A 26,639-nucleotide genomic window follows, 5' to 3' on the forward strand; every position below is an offset into this window, starting at 1 on the left:
TCAATATGGCAGCAGCATGGAGACTATTCACTCCACATTGACCAACCCCCAACAAATCTACAAACCTCCCGAGACCCCCCCCCCCCCTCCCTCCCTCCCTCCAGTACTCCTTCAGGATATAAGGCAGGGGGAGGGTGGAGGGGGTGTAGGATTCACGCCTGTTAAGAGGGGCTCTTAAGCGCATTAAGCCAGCTCGTCTGCGCCGAGGAGAAGAACGGATATCAGAAGGTCGGCAGGAGAAACAGAGGGTGGCCTGAAGGACTCAAGAAATGACATGCACCCCCCCAACCCCATGCCCTCCTCCCTAGACCACTTGTTCGATAAACTATGAATACACTGTCAAAGATGATCATAAAACTCTATTATACCTTGTTTTTCATACTGTAAATTCTACTTCCCTAAAAAAATGCACAGAGCTGTTTATTTACTGAACTACAGATGGGGGAGGAGTTAAAGATGGCGCCTCCACATCATGTAAGATTTCAAAGCCGACCGGGCAGAATTGTTGGAATACAAACAACACTGTGGAGCCACCGCGTCAGTAGAACGCTAAAATTTGTTTCCGTAGAGTTCAAAGATCAAAGGTAGACTCCGTGGAACCAATAAACTGCATCGCTCCCCGAAAAATGAACGCCGACATGCACAATATGGTGGAAAAAAAAACACATCAGAACTTTGTAACTCATTGTGTGCAGTCCAGTGCAAGGGCGTTTGTCATTGTCACTTGAATTCCAGGGTATATTGAGTTTTAGGACTACACAAACATTGAACGCAGTATAAGAAACATTGAGCAAGAGGATATAGGCCATGAAACATAAAAATAAATGTTGTCAAATATGGATTTCCAAAATTCTTGAAAATTTTGATACCGCATTTTTAAATTATTTGTGAAAGGTGTTGAAAAAGTGTAAACGTTACATTAATCGTTCTCTTAACTCATTCATCACTGCCAGACGATGTGAAAAAATGTGTCCAACTCCAGTGCCAGGGTTTTTGTCATTTTCACTAAAATTGCAGGAACTGCAGAATATTGACATTTAGGGACTACATAAACATTCAATGCAGCGTAAGAAACCTTACAGTGTCTTCTTTCATCAGAAAAAAATAATTAATTCCTAAATTATGTCTTCTTATTATTATTATTATTATTGCATAGCCGCGGAGGGACCACGTCACCCACTTTGCCTCACTTGACAACAAAAATCATCGGAGGAATGTTTTATTTTTCCCCCTTCACAACAAAACATCTCGAGGCTCGTCAACCGCCTCCCCGCGCCACCCCTTTCCATCCATCCTCTTCCCCTGTCTCTCCGTGTAAGCCGATACCCGTTTCAAGTGGGTTACTCATGTCCAGCACATCCACACAAAGCCCGGATAAAATAAACACGGCGCGTCAGATATCTTGGAAAGAATCTGTCATGGCTTTTTGGGGCTAATCACCTCCAGAAGGACCCGGACTCGAAACCCCCTGAAACGTTAACCCCTCTTGGGCAGAGCGTGTCGGGCCCGGGCCCAGGCTAGCCGGGCCTGGCTGCCTTCTCAGACCTCGGGCACTGAGGGGTAGGGGGTGGGGAAAAGATCCGGACGAGGAGGAGGGGGAGGAAGGTGGAGAACTTTCTCCAGGTCACGGTCAGGGGTGCGACAGAGAAGGTAGGGACGGGGGATCAGATTCAGGATCATAGTTGTTGACACACTATTGTGTTTTTCCCCGAATACTGTGCGTCAAACGTGTGCTACTTAAAGGACAACCGACGTCTACGGACAAGTTGTGTCCATAATTTGTAAAATCACTTCAAATGAATTCTACTGAGTGTATTTTAATAGGATTCCACCGCATATTGCTATATTTTACGTTTTAAGACTCGCGCTGAATATTCAGGAAGTCTTGTTTTTGAGTTGGTGACGATGCCTGACGTGACGTCACGGAGGGAACGCCCCTGACCGAGAAAGCGAGACACAATGCATTTGCAGATGTGATGGAAAACAATCGATACCAAAAAATAAAGTCTAGGATCAAGCCCACCATTTTCATCTTCCTGCTGCCTTCGACATTTTTTAGACTCTATGTATATATTCAAACCCAATGTAGATTGGTGCAGGTCAAATGTAATCAATATCGACAGGATATTGGGGCACGATAAACAGCCTAAAAACTACAAATGCAACTTGTGATAATACAGTGATACCTCAGCTTACGAACGCTTTAGATCACGAACTTTCCGCCTTACAAACATTAAATTTGCGATAATATAATCTTACTTAAGCATACGAACTAGTTTTCGGCAAACGAACCAAATCACACAGCGCCACAGTGGCTGGCGGACTCGTTTTCGGCGGGTGAACACCAAACCACATAGTCGAACAGCGCCACGGTGGCTGGCGGACTAGTTTTCGTCACCGCCTTTGTTTGAGTGCAGACATGGTTTGTTATCAAGTAGAGTACTTTTGCTATTATGGGACCGAAAAAGACCCCACCACAGGCTAGTGTTCAGCCGAAGAGGACACAAAAGAAAATTACGGTCGAGCAGAAGAAGGAGATCATCGAAAAACACAAACGAGGTGTGCGTTTGTGTGACTTAGCATCCCAGTACCAGTATGCTAAGTTGACCATTGCTACGTGTGGCTAAGGGTGTTTCTGTGTTGTGTAAGCGACGGTCTCAGGCAATAGATGAGGTTGAAAAACTTCTGTTGATTTGGATTAACGAAAAGCAGCTAGCAGGGGACAGTGTGAATGAGGGTATTATCGCGAGAAAGCACGGCAACTTCACTCGGATATCAGCAAGAGGCAACTACATCAACGACCATCACAAAAGTAAATAAAACGACTATTATACAGTACAGTTTATTTCTTTAATTACAATACAATAGCACATTTATTACACATAAAATACGGTATTTTGTGTAGTTTTAAGGCTTATTTAGTAAAAAAAAAAAAATATGGGAACCTGGGAACGGATTATTCTAATTTTTAATGGTTTCTTATGGAAAATAAATATTTGGCAGACAAACATTTCCCCTTACACATACTTTCTGGGAAACAATTACATTTGTAGGCTGAGGTATCACTGTAGTAGGAAAGCATATAACAACAGAAATGATGCAACTGCGGACAAAAATAAGAGTAAACAAAAGCAATGTTGAATATTTAAATCATATTTTAAAAGGTTGAACATTGAATAATTATTCTTAGGACTTTGTTTAGGCCCACCCTTGCTTGAGACAATGTATTTGCTATCTCTTATCTAGCTGGCTGGCTATCTAGCGAGCAATCTATTTGCTATCTCTTAGCTATCTGGCTGGCTATCAAGCTTGCTATCTATTTGCTATCTCTTAGCCCGCTGGCTATCTGGCTATCTATTTGCTATCTCTTAGCTATCTAGCTGGCTATCTAGATGGATATCTATTTGCTATCTCTTAGCTAGCTGGCTGGATATCGAGCTAGCAATCTATTTGCAATCTCTTAGCTATCTGGCTAGCTGGCTGTCTATCTAGCTAGCTATCTATTTGCTATCTCTTAGCTATCTAGCTGGCTAGGTGGCTATATAGTTGGCTATCTGTTTGTTATCTCTTAGCTATCTAGCTGGCTATCTATTTGCTATCTATTTGCTATCTCTTTGCTATCGCTTAGCTGGCGATCTAGCTAGCAATCTATTTGCTATCTCTTATCTATCTAGCTAGCTAGCTAGCCAGCTAGCTATCTATTAGCTATCTAGCTTTCTATCTATTTTCTATATTCTATTTATTGCTATCTATCTCTATCTATTTCTATTTCTTTTTTTGAGTTATCCCGGGTTGAGTGAACACTAGCGTGTGTGGCTGCCACTGCTCACCCACAGAAAAACTTATCCTGTGACTGTGAAGTGACCTTCAGAGTTTTGAAAGGCGCTTATAAATAAAATGTATTATTATTATTATAATGTCCCGCCATGAACAGCTCGGCCTTACCCCTTAGAGCATTTCTACTGCGCCGCGCGAGCCTGTTTGGTGGTTCCAGCTGGTAGGTGGTAAGTGGCTGGTTTCTCCAGGCCTCTCGTTGCCCTGCCGGACCTACACGGGGGGGAGGGCAGAAGGAGGTTAAATCAGGACTTTAAAAAAAAAAAAAAAAAAAAAAAAGAGAACCGCAACCTCATTTCTGGGAAGTATGAAAGCACGGCTCTGGTTGCCACCATGAGTTAAACTCGACAAAGACCTGGCCGACATTGGGTTGGGATGACGGGATGACATGGCCATCAAAGGGTTGGACTACTGTTGCAGCGGTGTTACAGGGCCACGTCAACCCGGACCGCACGAAACCCAGACAACGACGACACAAGATTTGTCCTTTTCCGTAAATGAAGCTGAATAAGAAGCGACAGAGTTTGGCTTCTGCTATGTGTTACGGCTCGTTAGCGCACGCGAGCTGGAAAGGTGCTCAGCCCGAGAAACAAACAGGACCATCAAACCAAGCAACGCACCCATTTTTTTTTTTTCTTTTTAAGCGATGCCATCAGGGTTGTTTAGTGTTACAGGAGACACGTGATGCAATTTTTTCCAAAACACAAGTCAAAATAGACCAAGGATCAAGAATGACAGCATACTTTCTATTACACTCCTTTTATAGTATAAAAGACATTAGACAGTTGAGAGTGGCCTCGCCTGTTTCAAGCTTTCTCATATACAGTGATACCTTGGCTTACGAACTTAATTGGTTCCCAAACAGAGTGTGTAAGGCGAAAAGTGTGTTTCCCAAAAAATAATTTCCCATAGGAAACCATTAAAATGAGAATAATCCGTTCCCAGGTCCCCATAAAACATAATTTTCTAAGCCTTAAAACTACACAAAATATACCTTATTTTATGTATAATAAATGTGCTATGGTATTATAATTAAAGAAATAAACTGTACAGTATAATAAAGCCGTTTTGTTTACCTTTGTGATGGTCGTTGATGGAATGGAGTGGCCGGTTTCCTCAGCATTAAACACTTGATGAGGAACGTAGCCTTCTTCTTTCACCATCTTGAAGAATGATCCCTTGTAGGTGCTTTCTCTTTGATAATTGTATCTACTTCCTCATCAATTGTGTTCTGTTTAGCTGGGTTGCTTTTTTTGCATCAAGTGTACAGATGGCTGGTGCGAGCCTGATTGATGGGATATTTTAACCTTGCAGTCTACACTCTTCCTTTGAACTATCAAAGTTGAAACTCTCTCACTGTCGTCTGCCTGTCTCTTTAATGTTTAACCCCTCACTGCTGCGTTCTTGACCAATCATGTGGCTTTAACCGAAGACTGGGGGCGGGAAATGGAGGACAAAAACAGTCGGCTGCCAATTTGTTGTTAGAAGAACGGGCTCGTTTGCGAACGACACATCACTCATTGAGGCAGCTCCGTGGACGAAAAAAGTTCGTATGCCAAGGTAAAGTTCGTATGCCAAGGTAAAATTTTCATAAATGTGACGTTCGTAAACCGAAAAGTTCGTAAGTCAAGGGGTTCGTAAACCGAGGTATTACTGTATTCCACTTGTCAGAGCAAGAAGCAAATGCATACTTACTAGAAAGTTTAAATGGAACTCACCTGCGTTTTTCTGCTTGGACTTCATCTTCTGGGCTCTCAGAAGCATCAGCTCAGCTGTCTGCTTGTTCGTGAAGCCCCTACAGACATAAGATTACGTGTTCAATGTAATGTGGAACTGAGAATAATGCAAGGATGCATATGGGAAATTAGGTCTGCTTCATCATGCTTCAGGATTTTAAGTTCAAATAGAAAGGGGAGCGAGAACGCAACCATGAGGGACACCACATTGTGAAGATTCAGGGACAAGTCGATCTAAGATGCAAATGCATTTGTTAGTGAGTGTTTTTGTTCAGAACATCGACAATTTTATTATGATTATTAGTTAAATTCTTGGGAAGAAATTGGTTATTTGTTAGATTTTTCATGCAATTTTTTGTAAGAAGAAAAAAACGTTTTGCTCTAGAGAAATTACGACAAATGTATAAAAATTGCCTTTTTCAAAAAATTGATAGACCCAACTTTAGGATTGAAGAGTAATCACTTGTTTCAATGCAAACAAGTGAATGCATTGTGGTACAATTTACCATTCCTCCAGAATTCTTTCAGATCTCTCAGAGAAGTCGCTCGCTATGGAAGTTGAAGTAGACATTTTCCTAAAATAAAAATATATATATTTTTCCATAATTTTCAAATGCAGATAATACAATTCCAAAAGTCAGGCTTGTGACGTTAGCATCGCGCAATTGCCAGTTACCCGTCTTACCGATTGAAGCTGCTCTGTGGTGAAACCTTCTTCTCCTCACATTTTTTCACCTCCCAAGCTTGCGTAAGCCTCTGTTTGGCCAAAGGTGGCAGAACCAACTGGGAATAATGTTTCGGATAGATGCCTGGGAGCTAAAATGCAAACAATATTTACTACGACCGACCGGAAAAGCAGCTGGGCCGTTTCAAGCCTGACCCTAAACGGCTTACATGATGTACAGCGCGAGTGACTTGGCCAGCCAAAGAAAAGATCCAATGGGAGGTAAATGAAGGCAGAGAAAACACTGCAATGTGAATAATGACAAGCTAAAAAAAAAGCCAGCATGTTTTTTTTACAGAGAACGCATTGAAAGATCAATCAGCGACGGAAGGAAAGGAATGCACCGAGAAGGGGACAGGGGGGCGATAACAGCAATGGCAAAAGAACAGTGAATAACTCCTCTGATATGAAATGACGTTACATAGGCACAAGGGAAAAAAAATCCAAGAGGACTAGACATTTATGAGGGGGATACCGTTTATAAGGAGGAGTTTGAGCTTCAGTTAATAATATTCAGTTAAAATTGTATGACAATATATGTCTATCGTATGTATATTTGATGATTTAGGGTGTAAAAAAAAAATCAGTAGATCGTGTATTGTTTGTTCAATTATTCTCCAAGTGAGTGAAAAAAAGGTGTACCAAAATTGTTGCAAAATCTCATTTCTTATACTGTATATTACACATGACAATTTGACATATTTCTCCACATTTGTTTAAATGTCATCTTGCAATATGTTCAACCTTACCGGCTCGTTGGACGTTGAGTAACATCTGGCGGGAGCATCCTCACATAAAGTCCAGCCTTGCTCCAGTGTTGTCTTTTGTGATAGAGACACAAATAAATAAATACATAAATAAATAAATAAATAAATGGGAAACCGATAAATAAATAAATAAATTGCTAAATAAATAATAAAACTTTAGATGGACGGATAAATAAATAAACAAATGAAAGAATAAATAAATAATTAACATCCCGCGAGTGAATTCTCACATAAAGTCCAGCCTTGCTTGAGTGTTGTCTTTTTATATAGACAAAATAAATAAATAAATGGAAAAACAAATAAACTGATAAATAAATAAATATATGGCAAAACAAATAAACCCATAAAAAAATAAAAAAATAAATTGTTAAATAAATAACTAAACTTTAGATGGATGGGTAGAAAAATAAATAAAAAATGAATGAATGAATAAATAAATAATTAACATCCGGCGGGAGGATCCTCACATAAAGTTGTTTGAGTGTTGTTTTTTTTACATAGACAAAATAAAAACTAATAATAATAATAATAATAAAACATATATACACACAGAAATGGCAAAATAAATAAATACAGTAAAGTCTCGTTATATCGATATTCAAGGGAGTCCGAAAAATATCGATATAACCGGGACTATCGATATATCCGACCCTGTTTGCATGTAATTTTCTCTGTGCGTGCATAGAAATAGCATCGATATAACCGGGACTATCGATATATCGATATCGATATTACGAGACTTTACTGTACATAGATAGATAAATGGATACATCAACAAATGCATTGCTAAATAATTAAACTATAGATGGATGCTAAAAAAATAATCCCTTTTATATATTACATATAGAGCACACAACAAATTAATGAATAACTAGTTTTTAAATTTGAAGTAAAAAATAATATATTATTGTGGTTCACATGGGACAATTTAAAATTTTAGTTCCGACTTCAATAAGCATGGAAATGCACAAGTTTGATATGCTTTCGTGGTCCGAAAAAAATCATGTGGTGGGCCAGATTTGTCCCACGGGCTTTGACTTTGACACCTGTGGCCTACACTGTCCAAAATAGTGTCCAAGAATAATTGAGATTAAAATGAGTAAACAGACAGCGGCATATCTTTAGATTTGTTTTTTGGTTTTTTTTCAGTAATTGGACAGTTTTTTTTTGGCGAAGGTGTGTCTTAGCAAAGGTGTACCTACACACCTCATCCAGGATAAATTCCTCCACATCAATCAGTTCAAAATCATCATCGTCACCCGGCAGGGATGTTACAGCAGCAAGAGCAGCAGCCAACCTCCTCCTCAAGGTGAAGCCTCGCCATTGCGCCTGGATGCGGAAAACACATTTTTTTTTGGGGGGGGGGGGGAACGCCTCATGACTCGCAGTGCTAAAATACAACGCGCTATTCCATTCCAAAGACAAAACATGTTTGGCTCTATTTTTTTTTTCTTTCACCCCCCCCCCCCCTGAACTCTGCATGACTTCAGATTGCTGCAAGACAAATGGAGCTTCAGTGTGCCTCTAAATCCTATGGCTCCCCGTGGGAATTGGAGGAAGAACCTCCTACTACCACACTTCTTTGGAATTTGATAAATCACGACACACCTTCCTAACACATGGGCGCACAACTATTCTTGCGCGATTGCAACTTTTTCTCTGAAAACTATATTTCCCCTTATAAAAAAAAATAATACAGCGTAAATCTCATAAGACTTACCTGTCAACCCAAAGCGGTTGGCAATCTTACAAATAATACCATATGCCCTCACAAAATGGTGAGTCATCTTACGTTTTAAAGGACAAGCGACATCACGTTTTTGTTTCTTAACTGACATCAGAAAAACGTTTTATAGCATCTAAAATACCCAAAACATGCAGTATGATATTTTTATTCAAATGCAAAACACCAATAAAAATGACTTAAAGTGTCCAAAATCTGCAAAAAAATTGAGCTGCGAATTGGGCATTTTCAGAAAGTCCCGCCCCCAGTTTGTAACATCACGCTAAGACGTCTTGCATTGCTGGAGAATCCAAACAATGGCTTCAGATTCGGAGAATATGCTTTCTTGTTACACATCCAGTTATGAATATGATTCAAATAGTTCTGAAGAGGAAAGCATACATGTTTGCAATCGATTAAAGAATTTATTCCATGCCATTTTGAGGCAACATTGGGGGGGAAATCGATCACCAGAAAAGAGGCACAAAATGGCAACCTCCTGTGGCCACCTCCGTTTCCACAGGCTGATAAATTCCTTATATGGAGCTTGGACGCCCTCTTCTGGCGGCTTTTGGGTGCAACACGATTTTCAGACCAAACATGTACAGCAAAATACATTGACGTGATGGAAGGACTGCTACAATGTGTCTTTTTTTCGGTTAGGAGCGTTCCTTTAGTGACGTCACGTACGGACTCGTCACCAACTCAAAAACAAGACTTCCTGAATATTCAGAGCGAGTCTTAAAACGTAAAATATAGCTATATGCGGTGGAATCTTATTAAAATGCGCTCAGTAGAAGTCATCTGAAGCCATTTTACAAATTATGGACACAGCTTGTCCGGAGACGTCGGTTGTCCTTTAAATAGCGTACGTAAAAGCAGTGTTTGAAATAGCGTCTGCTCGGTGGCCCGGGGCGTACAATTTTTACGTCGGGCGTACAACTTTCAAAACGTCTCGGCCCAGATGGCCGACAACTTCTTCAAGAAAAAAAAAAAGTGATTATTTTTTTTTCTAATCAAACTAATCAAATTTGTTTTATACAATAACGCGAAAGCCACAAACAAAACGCTACGAGCCGTGGACGTGGACTCCACTTTCTTGGCGGCTTTCAAAACTCTCAAGTACACTTTTCAGTCAGGGTGTAGTCAGAAGCAGGCTTCTGATTGGCTGCCGGTGCCGAATATGCAAATTGAAAAACGAACGTTCGTTTGTCAATTTGCATACTAATATTTTACACGGATGCCACAAAGTGACATAGTTATCTTAAATACTTGAACAAAAAAATATTTTCATGTGTCTTTTTTGTGTGGCTGATGATTTTACCTGGATGACAGTTGCCGCATGGTGTTGGGCAATCATGCTATTCGGCACGTTGGGATCCCCTTCATGTAAGGCGTCTCCTCCTCCGACTTCTGATGCAACAAAGTTGCTGATACCAAACAGAGATAATGGGAAAACAAAATCCTCAAAAACCAAAAAAAAAAATAATGGCAGAAATAGATAAATAAAGCGATGGTCAGACCTCTTGCAATGTTTTTCCCTTCCATGAGGGGGGCAGCATTTGCCTTTTGTCCAGCCGCTCCCATTTCAAGCTCATGTAACTCCAGAACGATATAATTGAGGAATTAACTATTTTTGTCTGATGAAAAAAGAGAGTCTAAGATTTCTTGCGTTGTCTTGAATATTTCTGTAGTTCTAAAACTGAATATTCTGTGGGTCCTGAAATTTGAGTGAAAATGACATTAAAAAAACAAGGGAGGACCCCGTTTGCGTATTTTTATTTTTTTACTCTCATTATATTAAATCTGCGATTGGCTGGCAACCAATTCAGGGTGTCCCCTGTTCGGTTTCAAATTCATAAGCACTCTATCATCCCCCGCCCCAAAGACAGCTGAGATAGGCTCCAGCACCCTCCGCGACCCTAATGAGGAAGAAACGGTACGGAAAATGGATGGATGGATATACTAAATCGTAATTTTTGTATTTGCATTTGTCGGCAGGAGAAATATTTTATCCTTTTTTTTTTTTGCATTAGCACAATTTCCCTCACAAATTACAATCAAAACAATACTTTTTTGTGTTTGCTCGAACAAAGAAACGCTAGTGAATTACCTCTGAAGCTCCCAGTCTTGATGATGTGACACTATTTGCACACTGCTCCTTGTTGCCTCCATTGGAGATCCGTGAACACCACAAAATGGCGACACTCTGCCTGCGTCGCAGTTGACGGGTGAAACCACGTCAAGACGTTCCTCCAAGGTTTTCCAACTGGCAGAGTGAAGGTGGGCACGTTCTAGGGAGCGTCGCTGCTCCTTGGCCAGTTGCAAAGCTTCCGTCAGGTGTGCACAGGAACGTTGGATGGCATCGAGTGGTCGCGAAGCCTTGCTGTCGACAAAGAGCATTTTACATGGCATGAAGAAAAGCCCATTGGCACTATGTTTGCAACACCTCATCTACGTCATATTCCCACTGATGTACAAATTACATATCATATTTTACGGTGTATAAGGCACACCTAAAAGCCTTCATTTTCTACCAAAGATGACGGTGCGCCTTCGCCCCGTAGATGTAGTGCGTAACCCCAGCCTCTACTGTCGCGCCTGAAAATGTGGTGTACCTTATATTTGGAAAATGTGTATATATATATGTATATATTATACTTGGAAAACTTTTGCGAAGGTGCGCCTGATAGCCTTATAATAAGGAAAGAAATTGAAAATACACCTTTCATTGGGGATGCGCCTTGTACTCCGGTGCGCCTTATACAGCGGAAAATACGGTAATTTCCGTTAGAACGGAAACCCCGTCGTAAACCTAAGACTTTTTTACTCGTAGTCGTCACATAAGCCTTTATGGTTGACCTGCAAGAAAAGGGATGCGAGTCCCCTAACAGCATATAGCATACAGCACAGGTGTCAAAGTCAAGGCCCGCGGGCCAAATCCGGCCCGCCACATCATTTTTTTTCGGCCCGCGAAAGCAAATCATACTTGTTAAATTCCATGATGATTGCTAAAATCTGAGCCAAAATTTCATATTTTTGGATGTCAACCACAATAAAAGTCATTATTCTTGACTTCAGATTTGAAAACGAGTTATTCATTAATTTGCTGTATGCTCTATATGTAATATTTGAAGGGATTTAAACATTCTAATGGGTTCCCCAAATTCATAACGGCCCTCGAGAGGAAACCATAACTACAATGTGGCCCGCGGCAAAAAATGACTGACACCCCTGGCATACAGCATACAGCATATATTGACTTTGACACTTCAAAGTCAAGGCCCGGGGGCCAAATCTGGCCCATCACATGATTTTTCTTCGGCCCGAGAAAGTAAATCAAACTTATAACATTTCGTGATGCTTGCTAAATCTGAACCAACATTTCAAATTGTCGAATATAAACCGCAATAACAGTCATTATTCTTGACTTCAGATTTGAAAACTAGTTATTCATTAATTTCTTGTGCGCTCTATATGTAATATGTAGAGGGGATTAAACATTCTAATGGCTTCCCCAAATTCATCACATCCTCCGAGTGGAAACCGTAACTACCATGTGGCCCGTGGCAAAAAACAAGTTTGACACCCTTCGCATATAGTAACTCTTTCATTGAAGGGATTTAGTGGCTACAAAGGAACCCCAATGAAAACTTAATGAATCTATTAGCAGCGTGTCTCTGATTCCCGCTTTCTGTCCTCGGGCCTGGGTGGAAGGGGTTTCAAGGGTAGCAAAGCCAGAAACCTGTAGACCACGTCCCTCTCTACAAAGACCTGCCTCTTCCCCTCACAGTGGGATAAAGAGGGAGAGGGAGTCTGGAGGTCCGAAGGGTAGCGACCCCAGTAACCCTACTTCTTTTACCTGCTGGTTCACTCTGGGGTCACTCCGAGAATCTAAAACACTGTCGCGCTCAAGGTTTACATACAAAAACCTGACAGAGTCTCAATAGGCTATCATTGAAAAATCCGTATGTGTACTGTATAGTAGAACCTGAATAGTGCCCCCTAGAATGTTCGAAAAAGACCCCAACAGCCGTTTCTGTGATTGACATGAAATTGGTGGACATGTTTATCATAACAGGTACTTAACAAGTACAGTAAAGTCTCGTTATATCGATATCGGATATATCGATAGTCCCGGTTATATCGATACTATTTCTATGCACGCACGGAGAAAATTACATGCAGACAGGGTCGGATATATCGATAGTCCCGGTTATATCGATATTTTTTCGGACTCCCTTGAATATCGATATAACGAGACTTTACTGTAATTTCAGTGCTTGCACTGCATTTTCCGCACTATAAGGCGCAGCTAAAGGTTTTTCAAAAGATGACCATGCGCCTTAGAATCCAGTGCGCCTTATATATGGAAAAAGTTTTTTAAAATGTCATTCATTGAAAGTCCTTATAGTCCGGAAAATACATGTACAGTAAAGTCTCGTTATATCGATATCGGATATATCGATAGTCCCGGTTATATCGATACTATTTCTATGCACGCACGGAGAAAATTACATGCAGACAGGGTCGGATATATCGATAGTCCCGTTATATCGATATTTTTTCGGACTCCCTTGAATATCGATATAACGAGACTTTACTGTATTTGCAAAACGCGTATGCAAGTATGTAATCCAAATCAATGAAAAATTCAAAAGGCTCGAAATGGAGCATAGTAACGTTAGATCGACATTTCAAGGACATGTAATTAACTAATTCACCGCCATTGACGAATTTATTCGGGAATTGAAACTATGATGTCGAGCGCCATTCCTGAATTTGTTTGGGTTTTGGTTTTTCATGCTTGGGTACCGATAAAGCGCTGGCCATTGTCTCTAGAAATGTTTTTCTGTTCCACAAGAGGGAAGCATTTCCCTCTTTTCCATGTTAGCGCTTTGTTCCAGCTTCAACTGTTGTTAAAGCGCTATATAAACCAATAATCACTCCTATAGACTTTCTATGACTCTGTGGTCGCTTCAGCCATCCACTATGGAATTTTCTGCTGGTCAGGCAGCATCACCACCCGGGACAGGAAACGACTGGAGCGCCTGGTCAAGAGGGCTAGTTCTGTCCTGGGCTGCTCGCTGGACTCTTTGGAGGAGGTGGGCAACAGAAGAACGCTTGCTAAACGAAAAGCTATGATGGACAGCCCCTCCCGCCCACCTTGACAGCACTGGGTAGCGCCTTCAGCCAGAGACTGTTACACCCGCGCTGCAAGAAGGAGAGGTACCGCCGCTCGTTCCTACCGACTGCTGTCAGGCTTCTCAATTCTCAATAATCACGTGGGGGGAAAAAAACTGGACTCTTGTACTGTAAATATGGGTTGATGCAATACAGCTACATACATCAATATACCTTTCGTGATACTTGCACTATGTACAGCTTTTTATGAAACGGTTTTGCACATTTACAGTATACATCTCAGTCTGCTGAGATTTTTATTTCACTATGCTTAGAATATCTTGTTTTTCTATCCTTTCACCCCCCCATCCCCTTTTCAAATTGCTGCCATGGACTGCAAATTTCCCCATTGTGGGCCAAATAAAGGTTTTCTGATTCTGATTTATGTATTGCATTGTATTTTGGACAGCCGCCCTCATTTCAAGCTCATATAACTCCAGACCCATAGAATTTAGGGATAAACTCTTTTTTTTCTCATGAAAGAACAAAATCTAAGGTTTCTTTCGCTGCACTGAATGTTGATGTAGTCCTAAAACTCAATATTCTGCGGGTCCTGGAATTCGAGTGACAATGTCAAAAACCCTGAAACTGGAGTGGACAATTTTTTTGCACCTCTGGCAGTGAATGAGTCAAAAAGCAAAAAATAAAAATAATTATAAAAATAAAAAGAGCCCTGAATGCAAATTTCCCTAATTTACATAACATGCAAATGTCCCCATTGTTGGACTATTAAAGGATTTCCGATACCGATTCTGATGACATATCGCTGAATATTTCAACCCGAACCCTTTCAAGGACGTTGGTTACCGCAGTGGACAGATTATCATGTTTTCAGGTTACACACTGCTTGAAAAGAATCATGTGGAAAAACTATCACAGTCCTAGACCTAAACCCAATTTTGAGAGGAAGTTTTCCATTCTGACAATTTTGGGGCAAATTCTAAGATTTGACGAATTCCAAATATGGAATTTTCCCAAATAATTGCTTTTATTTTGGTGTATAGCATTCCATATGGGTGGAGCATGCCATTTCAGAAGGCCTATTGAGGATTTTTTCCCCCTAAAGCAAGGGTGTCAAAGTCATTTTTTGCCGCGGGCCACATTGTAGTTATGGTTTCCTCTCGAGGGCCGTTAATTTGGGGAACCCATTAGAATGTTTAAATCACTTCAAATATTACATATAGAGCACACAGCAAATTAATGAATAACTCGTTTTCAAATCTGAAGTCAAGAATAATGACTTTTATTGTGGTTGACATCCAAAAATATGACATTTTGGCTCAGATTTTAGCAATCATCATGGAATTTAACAAGTTTGATTTGCTTTCGCGGGCCGTAAAAAATGATGTGGCGGGCCGGATTTGGCCCGCGGGCCTTGACTTTGACACCTGTGCCCTAAAGTAAAAAAAAAAAAAAAAACGCTGCTGATACCAGTACACAGACAAAATTTGATGGACATGTCCGTCCTATAACAGGACAGACTAAAAAGAATTCAACAGGAAGTCTGCTATTTTGTCTTTAAGCAGTCATTTGGGCTAAATTCCAGGGACTCTATTTCTCACCACAACAGCCTCTTTGTGAACCTTCCGCCTTCTCGTCGTAACACGTCTTCACTGTATTTTTCAAGTATCCGTCCAAACATATTGGACCACTTTGCAGCGGTCTTAAGTTTAAAAGTAAAAGCGATATTGTCTACGAAGCGCTCTTTCATCCTGCTTCCTGTAGGGAAAAGTTGTGAAACTGTACTCCCGCCGGACCCCATGGTTCCTCCACCTTTCCGACACGGGCGTGTGGTCAAATGTGCGTCTAAGCCTTGCGGTGACACCGGGTCGGGCCACGGGGTTAAATGGCGGCGCTGTTCCCCGCAAAGACCACAAACTGGCACATTGTCCGATGGCCGGGGGGGGCTAGAGGGCAGGCTGTGAGGGGGTTGAGGCGCGCTACCGGCGTTCCCTCAAGCCATGGCAGTCCTCGGTGTGACCTTTGGGAGTCGTCCGTGCCACTTTTCATCTTTTGTGGTTGGTAATTGAAATGGGTCACTGAGACCAGTGGAAAGTTGAGCGGCGTTTTATTTTTTTTTTTAAGCCTTGGTGGTCCGAGATGCACTGAGGGGGCCGGCGACGTGGAAGGTCTTGTGAAAATAGATGAACGTTGTCTTAAGGCTAGCTACACCCTGTGCATCAGACATAACAAGAAGGTAGCGCCGCATTCCTGGTCGGCTCGAGGATCACTCAAGACGAGAATAAAAAGATAAGGTGTCTTTTGGATCACCCGGTTTTGTTTGTCGCTCGCTGCGCTGCTCGATTACCGTGGTGCACCGGATTATATGAATGAATGAATGAATGAATGAATGAATGACATTTGAAAAAAGTTTTCCATATACAGGTAACATCGGAGTTACGACCGGCGCGATTTACGACCAACCGTACTTACGACCACCAGACCCTTATTTATTTATTTATTTATTTCTATGCCTGGCACCGCAACACTTACTACAATTTTGGCCAGCCAGCATGTCACACACTAGCACAGCAATCTACTGCGTGACTACACTCAATACCATAATAACTATGGTTACCATAATAACTATGGTATTGAGTGTAACTATGGTTACCATAATAACTATGGTATTGAGTGTAGTCACGCAGTAGATTGCTGTGCTAGTGTGTGACATGACATTTTTTATTATACAGTGCAGATACAGTCTCTGCAACATCTCCTGTAGTACTGTACACTGCTTTTTTTTTCCTTCGGCGTCCGCCTGAGTCCGAGAGTGTGTGTCGGGCGACATTTTCTGGCTGTTAGCAGGGAGAGCGATTTTTCAACAGCAGTGTTCTTTACGTATAAGTGTTTTCTTTAACGCACTATATAAAATCTAAATATAAAATATAAATCAATAATATGAAATATAAAATGATAAAAATGACACTATAAGGTAAGTATAAAATTCATAAATTAACTATACAGTTTTGTATACATTACAGGTACAGTTATACAGTAATAAAAATGGATAATACGAAATATAAAATGATATAAATGACACTAAAAGGTAAGTATAACATTTATAAATGAACTGTACAGTAAACAGTTTTGTATACATTACAGGTACAGTTATACAGTAATAAAAAATGATCATATGAAATATAAAATGATTAAAATGACACTAAAAGTTATAAAATTTATCAATGAACTGTAAACAGTTTGGTATATTATAGTATTCAATAGAAAAAGTTGCTTAAAAACAACAGATTTGCATCGTATACTATCCTGTCGTGTAAACGTCACGTCGGCCATTTATAATGGATTTTGACTTACGACCGTTTGACCCGGTCGTAACTTGGATATTACCTGTATAAGGAACACCACATTATAAAGTGCTACGGTGGAGACTGGGTTACGTTATGCACCCGTTAGACGACAGACGTCAATGTCAAGGCCCGCGGGCCAAATCTGGCCCGTCGCATCATTTTATTCGGCCCGTGAAGGCGGAAAACGGGACCTGGTATAATGAGTTACAAAATGAAGGTTTAATTTTGGCAAGAAATCCTCCAAATTTTTGTACTCAATGGTAGCAATGGGCGGCAAACGGCCAAGAAGTCAGGGGTAGAATCTCAGTTCATTCAGGATAGATCATTTTACCATTGTTTGGAATATCCCACATGCTTTACGGGAAAGCATGGCATCTGCGTTGATATCAAAATTAACTGACCTGAGTTGCTCTGCCTGCTGCCGCTGTAAATCGTTTATCTGATGAAGTTGCGTGCGGATCAAGCTGAGAACACCCGAGTCAGAATCGAACCGCCTGGACACAGCAGAGCGCGTCCGGAAGATGTCTTCATCCGTGCCATCGATTATATTCAGACTGAAAATTTCTGCTTGCAGAGTGCGTCTGAGAACGAGAGAAAACTCGGCTGTTGGACAGACGTGATGTTCCAGCTATAAGGGTATTTCCTGATGTAAATATCTGTATGGTATTTTACGGGATCTGAACACGACCCCCCCACCCCCAAAGAAACACTTAGTAGTGTTCTGTGGAAAATCAAGTGTCAGAACGCAAAGAAAAGTCCCAGGCAGGTACATCGAAAACTAAACAGGAAGTCGGCCATTTTGATTTGAACACAAAATTCGGACATCAACTCTAATAACCACCATTTTAAAGCAGCTTGAATAGACCCGATGCGTGACATTTTGCTGCTAATTTTGAAGTTAATTTTAAGGTTAAAAAGGAACCTACTCCTCCCCCCGAAAACATTTACAAACACCAGGTACACCAATAACTCAACACTGGTTGTTTCTCCTACTCGATGTCTGTTTCTAACACACACAAAAATTATTTTGCTTTTTGTAAGTAAATAACTAAATAAAAACATACATAAATACATAAATATAACAAAGTAACATAAATAAATAAAGATAGATAGATAGATAGATAGATAGATAGATAGATAGATAGATAGATAGATAGATAGATAGATAGATAGATAGATAGATAGATAGATAGATAGATAGATAGATAGTCAACTAGATAGCTAGATAGATAGATAGATAGATAGATAGATAGATAGATAGATAGATAGATAGATAGATAGATAGATAGATAGATAGATAGATAGATAGATAGATAGATAGATAGTCATAGATAGTCAACTAGATAGATAGATAGATAGATAGATAGATAGATAGATAGATAGATAGATAGATAGATAGATAGATAGATAGATAGATAGATAGATAGATAGATAGATAGTCAACTAGATAGATAGATAGATAGATAGATAGATAGATAGATAGATAGATAGATAGATAGATAGATAGATAGATAGATAGATAGATAGATAGATAGATAGATAGATAGATAGATCGATAAATAGTCAACTACATAGATAGATAGATAGATAGATAGATAGATAGATAGATAGATAGATAGATAGATAGATAGATAGATAGATAGATAGATAGATAGATAGATAGATAGATAGATAGATAGATAGATAGATAGATAGATAGATAAATAGTCAACTAGATAGATAGATAGATAGATAGATAGATAGATAGATAGATAGATGGATAGATGGATAGATAGATAGATAGATAGATAGATAGATAGATAGATAGATAGATAGATAGATAGATAGATATAGATAGATAGATATCGATAAATAGTCAACTAGTAGATAGATAGATAGATAGATAGATAGATAGATAGATAGATAGATAGATAGATAGATAGATAGATAGATAGATAGATAGATAGATAGATAGATAGATAGTCAACTACATAGATAGATAGATAGATAGATAGATAGATAGATAGATAGATAGATAGATAGATAGATAGATAGATAGATAGATAGATAGATAGATAGATAGATAGATAGATAGATAGATAGATAGATAGATAGATAGATAGATAGAATAGATAGATAGATAGATAGATAGATAGATAGATAGATAGATAGATAGATAGATAGATAGATAGATAGATAGATAGATAGATAGATAGATAGATAGATAGATAGATAGATAGATAGATAGATAGATAGATAGATAGTCATTACAAGTGTTGTTAGTTACGTAGCAGGGCCATGTGGGGAGGTTAAGGGACCTGCTGAGTGGCAGGCTCTGTGAGTGAGGGGTGTTGAAATGGCAGCCCGAGGCTAAGGATGTCCGAGCAGAGGAATCTCAACTATCTGTCAGAGAAACAGACGTTTCTGAGGACAACCAAATGTGGGAATATGTGGGGCTGGCAACTCTGCGGGACGCTGGGGACCGTCAATAATAACAAAACGTTTTTCAAAAAAAAAAACACCCTTGGGCTACAAGGATGGTTTTTGTTTTGGAAGGTGACGAACAAAATAGATGTTCAAAATTTTCCGTCTCATTTTGAGGCGTCCGGACTCCAATGTAGCGCACCAGAAAATGCACAAGATGGCACCCAAGCTCCGTTGGAAATGGCTGATTTGTCTGCTGGGAATTTGTGTCAACTCGTATCAAATAGTAGTCTTGGTGAAACACACAACGATTCACCATCGCGTTATTTATGTTTTTCTCCCCTTCTAATTTCGCCATCAACACGGATCAACACAAAGTTTTCAGACCAAACAAAGTACACAAAATGCTTTGTGTGTCGCTTTCTCGTTCGGGGGCGTTCCCTCCGTGACGTCACGTCAGGCATCGTCATCAACTCGAAAACAAGACTTCAGCGCGAGTCTTAAAACGCAAAATATAGCTATATGCGGTGCAATCTTTGTAAAATACGCTCAGTAGAAGTCATTTGAAGTGATTTTACAAATTATGGACACAACTTGTCGGGAGGCGTCGGTTGTCCTTTCAACACAACACTCTTATTTTGTTATTTTTTCAGAACTTCCTCTGTACCGTTGATTGACAGCTTGCTGTCGTCTGCTCACAGTCTGACTTGTGTTTTTGTCTCACTGACACAGATCGGTATTCTGTTGCACGCCCGCGGGCATGATGTCTGGCACTCTTCAAACGTAGTACCAAATCTAAATAAATAAAACCCTGTCCGACCTCATTTGAGCTCACCGAGGTGGAGTGTGCTCCACTCCCTGCAACAAAAAAAAAAAATATCACATCCTCATTATTTCTTGTCATTAAAAAAATATGAAAATAGATTTCCTTTCGTCAAGAGAAATGTGTGGTGAGGATTTGGCAAAGTAAAAAATTTTTTTTGAATGATTTGAAATACAAAAAAATGATTACCATGCAATATTGGGGGGGGGAGCAGTGGACTACTCCCTAAACCTAATCTGATTACTTCTATTATCCTGACTGATTATGGTCTATGACTGGCCCTGATTGCCCCATTCGCCCTGGTATCATCTCATCAGCATGACTAAGCATACGTGGTAACGATCTACAACAGAATTCTTAGATATATATAGGGCTAGAGCTACCAGCAAATTTTAGTTTGCTGACGAAGCTTCTCGGATGAGGAGCGAACCGTCCAACACCTTCAAAGAAGTACAGATATTGGCTGAAGAAACCTTTTCATCGGTGATGCACACATTGAACAAATATAATAGTATTTGTTATTTGTTATATACAGTGCCGTGCAACAGTAGTTGGCCCCCTTGAATCTTGCAACTTTTGCCACATTTCAGGCTTCGAACATAAAAATATGAAATGTATTTTATTTTATTTGTCAAGAATCAACAACAAGTGGGACACAATCGTAAAGTGGAACAACATTTATTGGATTAATTTAAACTTTTTTAACAAATAAACTGAAAAGTGGGGCTTGCAATATTATTCGGCCCCCTTGCGTTGAATGACAACCGACGTCTCCGGACAAGTTGTGTCCATAATTTGTAAAATCACTTCTAATGACTAATACTGAGCGTATTTTACAAAGATTCCACCGCATATATTTTACATGCTATAAAAGTTTTTCTGATGTCAGTTAGGAAGCAAAAAATGGTGTCGGTTGTCCTTTAATACTTTGTCGCGCCACATTTTGCTGAGACTATCACAGAGCAGGTGCATTTATACGGATTGCACACACATTGTTTCTATTTATCATCATCAGTCAGTTAGGACAACATTGGATCATTCAGAGATCCTCACTGAACTTCTGGAGAGACTTTGCTGCACTGAAACTAAAGGGGCTGAATAATACTGCATGCCCCACTTTTAAGTTTTTTATTTGCTGAAAAAATTATCCAATAAATGTTGTTCCACTTAAATTTAATTTCTTTATGTTTGAAGCCTGAAATGTGGTGAAAGGTTGCAAGATTCCAGGGGGCCAAATACTTTTGCAAGATACTGTATTGCCACCATTTACCTTTAATAATACAGTGATACCTCGGTTTACGAACCCCCTGGCTTACAAATGTTTCGGTTTACGAAATTTATGAAAATTTTACCTTGGCATACGAACTATTTTTCAGCTGCCACAAAGAGTGATGTGTCGTACGCGAACGAGCCTGTTCTCCTAAAATAAAATGGCTGCCGACTTTTTTTTGTCCTCTATTCCCCGCCCCCAGTCTTCGGTTAAAGCCACGTGATTGGTCAAGAACGCAGCAGTGAGGGGAGGTGGTTTAAACATTAAAGAGACAGGCAGACAACAGAGAGTGTGACAAAATGAATAGAAAACAGTGACATTTGGACTTGTTTCAACTTTGATAGTTCAAAGGCAGAGTGTAGACTGCAAGGTTAAAATTACCATCAATCAGGCTCGATAAATAACCCGCACTAGCCATCAGTTCAATTTGAAATGAAAAGACAAGCAAGGGAAGCAGCTATTAATGATGTTTCTAGTGTGTCTGCTTGCATCTGTTGCTGTTGCAATATCACAACTTCCAAGATGTACAACCCAGAGCTCCTTGTGACATTTTATGCAAAAAGCTATCCATTCCATCAAGCCATCAACGACTATTACAATGGAAAATAAAATGACTTTATTATACAGTACAGTTTATTTATTTAATTATAATACCATAGCACATTTATTATACATACACTAAGGTATATTTTGTGTAGTCTTAAGACTTAGAAAATGAGAAAGTAGGAAATTATGTTTAATGGGGACCTGGGAACGGATTATTCTTATTTTAATACTTTCCTATGGGAAATTAATTTTTGGGATACACACTTTTCGCCTTACACACTCTGCCTGGGAAACAAGTTCGTAAGCCAAGGTATCACAGTACAAATATTACAACGCAGGTGATTATGTTATGGCTATATAACAAAAAATAAAGGTTGCGCCCATCTGTTTGCCATTCTCCATGAACCAGGAAGTAGCTTGCTCCCTAAGAAAGTATGACAAATAAAAAAACACACTTTTTTTCCCCTTTCGTTTCCCAGGAGGTCTGCGCTTTCCCGAGTGTCTGCCTGCCCAGGTAGCGTAGCAGTGTCAAAACAACACATCTAAGACTTTCACACACTACTGAATATCATATCCACATCCTCCCTTTCACCATATTTCACACAGCAAGGATATTCCTCGATAAAAAGTCGGGCAGCTCTTAAGGTGGAAGCTAAATTTATCGGGATCAGTGTTTTGCTCTGCGCTGATGAGATTCCCAATGCTTGTCACTATTTTCGCTGGCTCTGGATGAAAGACGGGCGGGTGGAAATACAAAGTGTAAATTCCGCTTTTAGGCACCGGAGGAGGTCACTTTTAGTTCATGGTGAGGGGTGGAAAGCTAGCCTTTAAGTTCCCACATTTTGGGGAAGAAATATATACAGTAAAGTCTCGTTATATCGATATTCAAGGGAGTCCGAAAAAATATCGATATAACCGGGACTATCGATATATCCGACCCCGTTTGCATGTAATTCTCTCCGTGCGTGCATAGAAATAGTATCGATATAACCGGGACTATCGATATATCCGATATCGATATAACGAGACTTTACTGTATTTCTAACTCATTCGCTGCCATTCCCGAATTTATTCGGAATGAAAAAGTGACGTGGTGCGCCATTCCCGAATTTTTTCAAGTTTTGTTTTTTCTTTCCGGGGGTGCCGATAAAGCGCTGGTCAGACCACAAAAGGCAAATTAAATAAAACATGGCTTTTATGCAGTTGTTAGCTCACCGATTAATTTTCTGGAATTCAAAAGTATCTTTGTTTACCTCTCCCACGAACACGTTTATGCTAACAAAAACGGTCCAAAATATTTTTGTGTGATTGAAGCAATGTGACTAGGATCTAATTAACGTGTAAGTGTTCCGTAATTCGTTAATCCGATGTTGATTTTGACGGAAGAATGTTAGAGACGTTTTATCGAGACACCAGGGAATCGTTTTAATCAGTGGAAAACATTGCATAATATCGCTCCTTTGAGACAGTAGGGGGGGAGAAATCCTTAGAGCAAAGTTGTACCGTTTGTATTTAGCTCCGCCAGTTTGCTCTTAGAAACAAAAAAATAAAAATCTGTAACGTAATTACACCAAGGCCAAGCATTAATGGCTTTTTTGGAAGGTAGTCCAAGTTTACTTTAACTTTTTTTGGAACCGCTTACAGAATGGTTTATGAATCCGGTTTTGATCACCAAGACAATCCCGGAGAAGCTTTTTGTACATATTTAACACATAACATCAACATTTGAGAAGGCAAATCCTGCAGCATTTGCACTCGTATGGTACAGAGGTGAAGTAAAATGTACAATTTGAGGGTTGTAAAAGAAAAACAAGATAGATTTAATGTATAAATATAATGAAAACAGTTCAAATGAGTGTGACAAAGGGAGATTTTAAAGGACTACCGACGCCTCCGGACAAGTTGTGTCCATATTTGTAAAATCACTTCAAATAACTTCTACTGAGCGTATTTTACAAAGATTCCACGGCATATCATCCATCTCTGCGATAATACCCTCACTCACACGGTCCCCTGCTAGCTGCTTTTCGTTAATCCAAATCAACAAAAGTTTTCCAACCTCTTCTATTGCTTGAGACCGTTGCTTAGACAACACAGAAAATCCCTTAGCCCCATGCAGCAATGGTCGACTTAGCGTACTGGTACTCGGACGCTAAGTCACATAAACGTACACAATGATTTTCTTCTGCTCGACCGTAATTTTTTGTGTCCTGTTCGTCTTAACACTAGCCTGTGGTGGGGTCTTTTTCGGTCCAATAATAAGCAAAAGTACTACACTCGATAACAAACTACATCTGCACTCAAAGGAAGTGGGTGTGGAAAACTAGTCCGCCAGCCACCGTTGTGCGGTTCGGTTCGTCCGCCGAAAACTAGTTCGTATGCCAAGATTATATTCTCGCGAATTTAATGTTTGTAAAGTTTGTGAGCTAAAGCGTTCGTAAGCTGAGGTATCACTGTCATGGGAATTTGAAGAATGTGGAAAAATAGCTTCGTAGGCAGAATACTGTGAGTATTTGGAAATGGGAATGGTTAGATTCAAAATTAAGAAAGAACGACAGAAGCATGTTATTTGAGAGACTGGAATGATTGAGGGGTTGAAGGTGGGTTGCTTTAAAGAAAGCCACAGCATGTTCCACAGAACATCGGTGGTGGTAAACTCTGGATTTGCAGTTGGAATGTCGCTCGATACTTCATTGATCCCAAAGGGAAGTTCTATGACATTCCAGGAATGTGTTGCTTTGACAAATCACCCTGAGCGGTCCGCGGGATATTTTTCACTGTATGTTAATTTATTTTATTACATTTTTTTTTTCTCGCGGTCTTCTCACCTCCAGCCGCTCTCCCGTTGGAGAGGATTCCCAGCAAGGTGGACTTCATCCAAGGAAATGCAACCTTCCAAGCTGCGGGTCACGCCCTGCAAATCTTGAGAGAGATTTTTTTTTTTGCTGATCAATCAGGAAGTATTAGTTTTTTTGGGTGCTTGCAATTAAGAGCTCAATTACCTGACAGACAGTTGAAACGCAGGTCCAGGTAAGCTAACGATACGGCAACAGACATGTCAGGCAAGTGCGTGAGCCTTGAACACATAAAAAAGGACAATTTAAGAGCACCACACGTTCTCTTTGAGGTACACAATCTCATGAGATGCCCCCCTCCCCCCAAAAAAAATAAACTTTGGATTGACTCTGTAGGTCAAGTACTATTCATTCCATGTTTATTAATAGCTTGTAGTTTACAAGTGTAATACATCACACCGGGGGCCATTATTTACATTTTGGTTACATTATGTGGCTCTGTCACAATAGTCAGAATATTATAAAACAGCTCAATGTGATTGACATTTTAATGTTTACTACATGTAGACACCTACTGTAGCTAGCGAGCTAGCTACATAGATAGCTAGATAGATATCTATCTAGATAGATAGATAGCTACCTAGCTAGATAGATAACTAGTTACCTAGCTAGCTAGCTAGATAGATAGATAAATAGCTCCCTAGCTAGCTAGATAGATAACTAGCTACATAGCTAGAGAGATAACTAGCTAGCTAGATAGCTACCTAACTAGATAGATAGATAGATAGCTACCTAGCTAGATAGATAAATAGATAGCTACCTAGCTAAATAGATAAATAGATAGCTAGATAATAGATAGATAGCTACCTAGCTAGATATATAAATAGATAGCTACCTAGCTAAATAGATAGATAGCTAGATAATAGATAGATAGCTACCTAGCTAGATAACTAGCTAGCTAGTTAGTTAGATAGATGGCTACGTAGCTAGATAGGTGGCTACCTAGCTAGCTAGATGGCTACCTAGCTAGCTAGATGGCTACCTAGCTAGATAGATAGATAGATAGATAGATAGATAGATAGATAGATAGATAGATAGATAGATAGATAGATAGATAGATAGATAGATAGATAGATAGATAGATAGATAGATAGATAGATACCTACCTATCTAGATAGCTAGATAGCTATCTACGTAGTTAGATATATAGATAGCTACCTATATAGATCGCTAGTTGGATAGACAGATAGATAAAATATTGAAGCATTTCACAATACTTTAATATGCCATGATACAAATCCTTGATATTGTTCAATCAATATAGCAAAAATGAGCATTATTACCTTGGCAATGGTAGCCTTTTTTGTTTCAGTTCTCACTGCATAACTGACGCTGCGGCTCGTCAATGAATATGTTTACACTATTCTCCGTCACAGTCTGGATTACCTGTTGTGCGCTAGCGTGAGCGTGTGCAAATGTGGCAACCAGGAGGCGCTGAAAAGTTGGCGCAGGGAGGCCAAGGTGTT

The 26,639-nt window shown here is 39.8% G+C and overlaps 1 protein-coding gene across 1 annotated transcript in view; it reads right to left on the reverse strand.

Moving 5' to 3' along the window:
- The window catches only part of LOC148897580 (uncharacterized), a 66,290-nt gene that overhangs the window by 24,573 nt on the left and 15,078 nt on the right, over nucleotides 1-26,639 (reverse strand). Inside the window, exons 11-22 of the mRNA XM_088995934.1 lie at nucleotides 26,560-26,639; nucleotides 25,321-25,394; nucleotides 25,147-25,240; nucleotides 17,678-17,857; nucleotides 10,898-11,170; nucleotides 10,109-10,214; nucleotides 8,268-8,390; nucleotides 7,044-7,115; nucleotides 6,256-6,386; nucleotides 6,077-6,145; nucleotides 5,553-5,629; nucleotides 3,946-4,047 (exon numbers count right to left, since the gene is read on the reverse strand). The exon at nucleotides 26,560-26,639 is cut by the window's right edge and continues 51 nt beyond it. Coding sequence (XP_088852060.1) covers nucleotides 3,946-4,047; nucleotides 5,553-5,629; nucleotides 6,077-6,145; nucleotides 6,256-6,386; nucleotides 7,044-7,115; nucleotides 8,268-8,390; nucleotides 10,109-10,214; nucleotides 10,898-11,170; nucleotides 17,678-17,857; nucleotides 25,147-25,240; nucleotides 25,321-25,394; nucleotides 26,560-26,639 — 1,381 coding nt within the window. The remainder of the gene's footprint in view (nucleotides 1-3,945; nucleotides 4,048-5,552; nucleotides 5,630-6,076; nucleotides 6,146-6,255; nucleotides 6,387-7,043; nucleotides 7,116-8,267; nucleotides 8,391-10,108; nucleotides 10,215-10,897; nucleotides 11,171-17,677; nucleotides 17,858-25,146; nucleotides 25,241-25,320; nucleotides 25,395-26,559) is intronic.

The sequence above is a fragment of the Hippocampus bargibanti genome, linkage group LG05, assembly GCF_051943395.1.
Source record: "Hippocampus bargibanti isolate YZ-2025 linkage group LG05, ASM5194339v1, whole genome shotgun sequence".
Classification (NCBI taxonomy): domain Eukaryota; kingdom Metazoa; phylum Chordata; class Actinopteri; order Syngnathiformes; family Syngnathidae; genus Hippocampus; species Hippocampus bargibanti.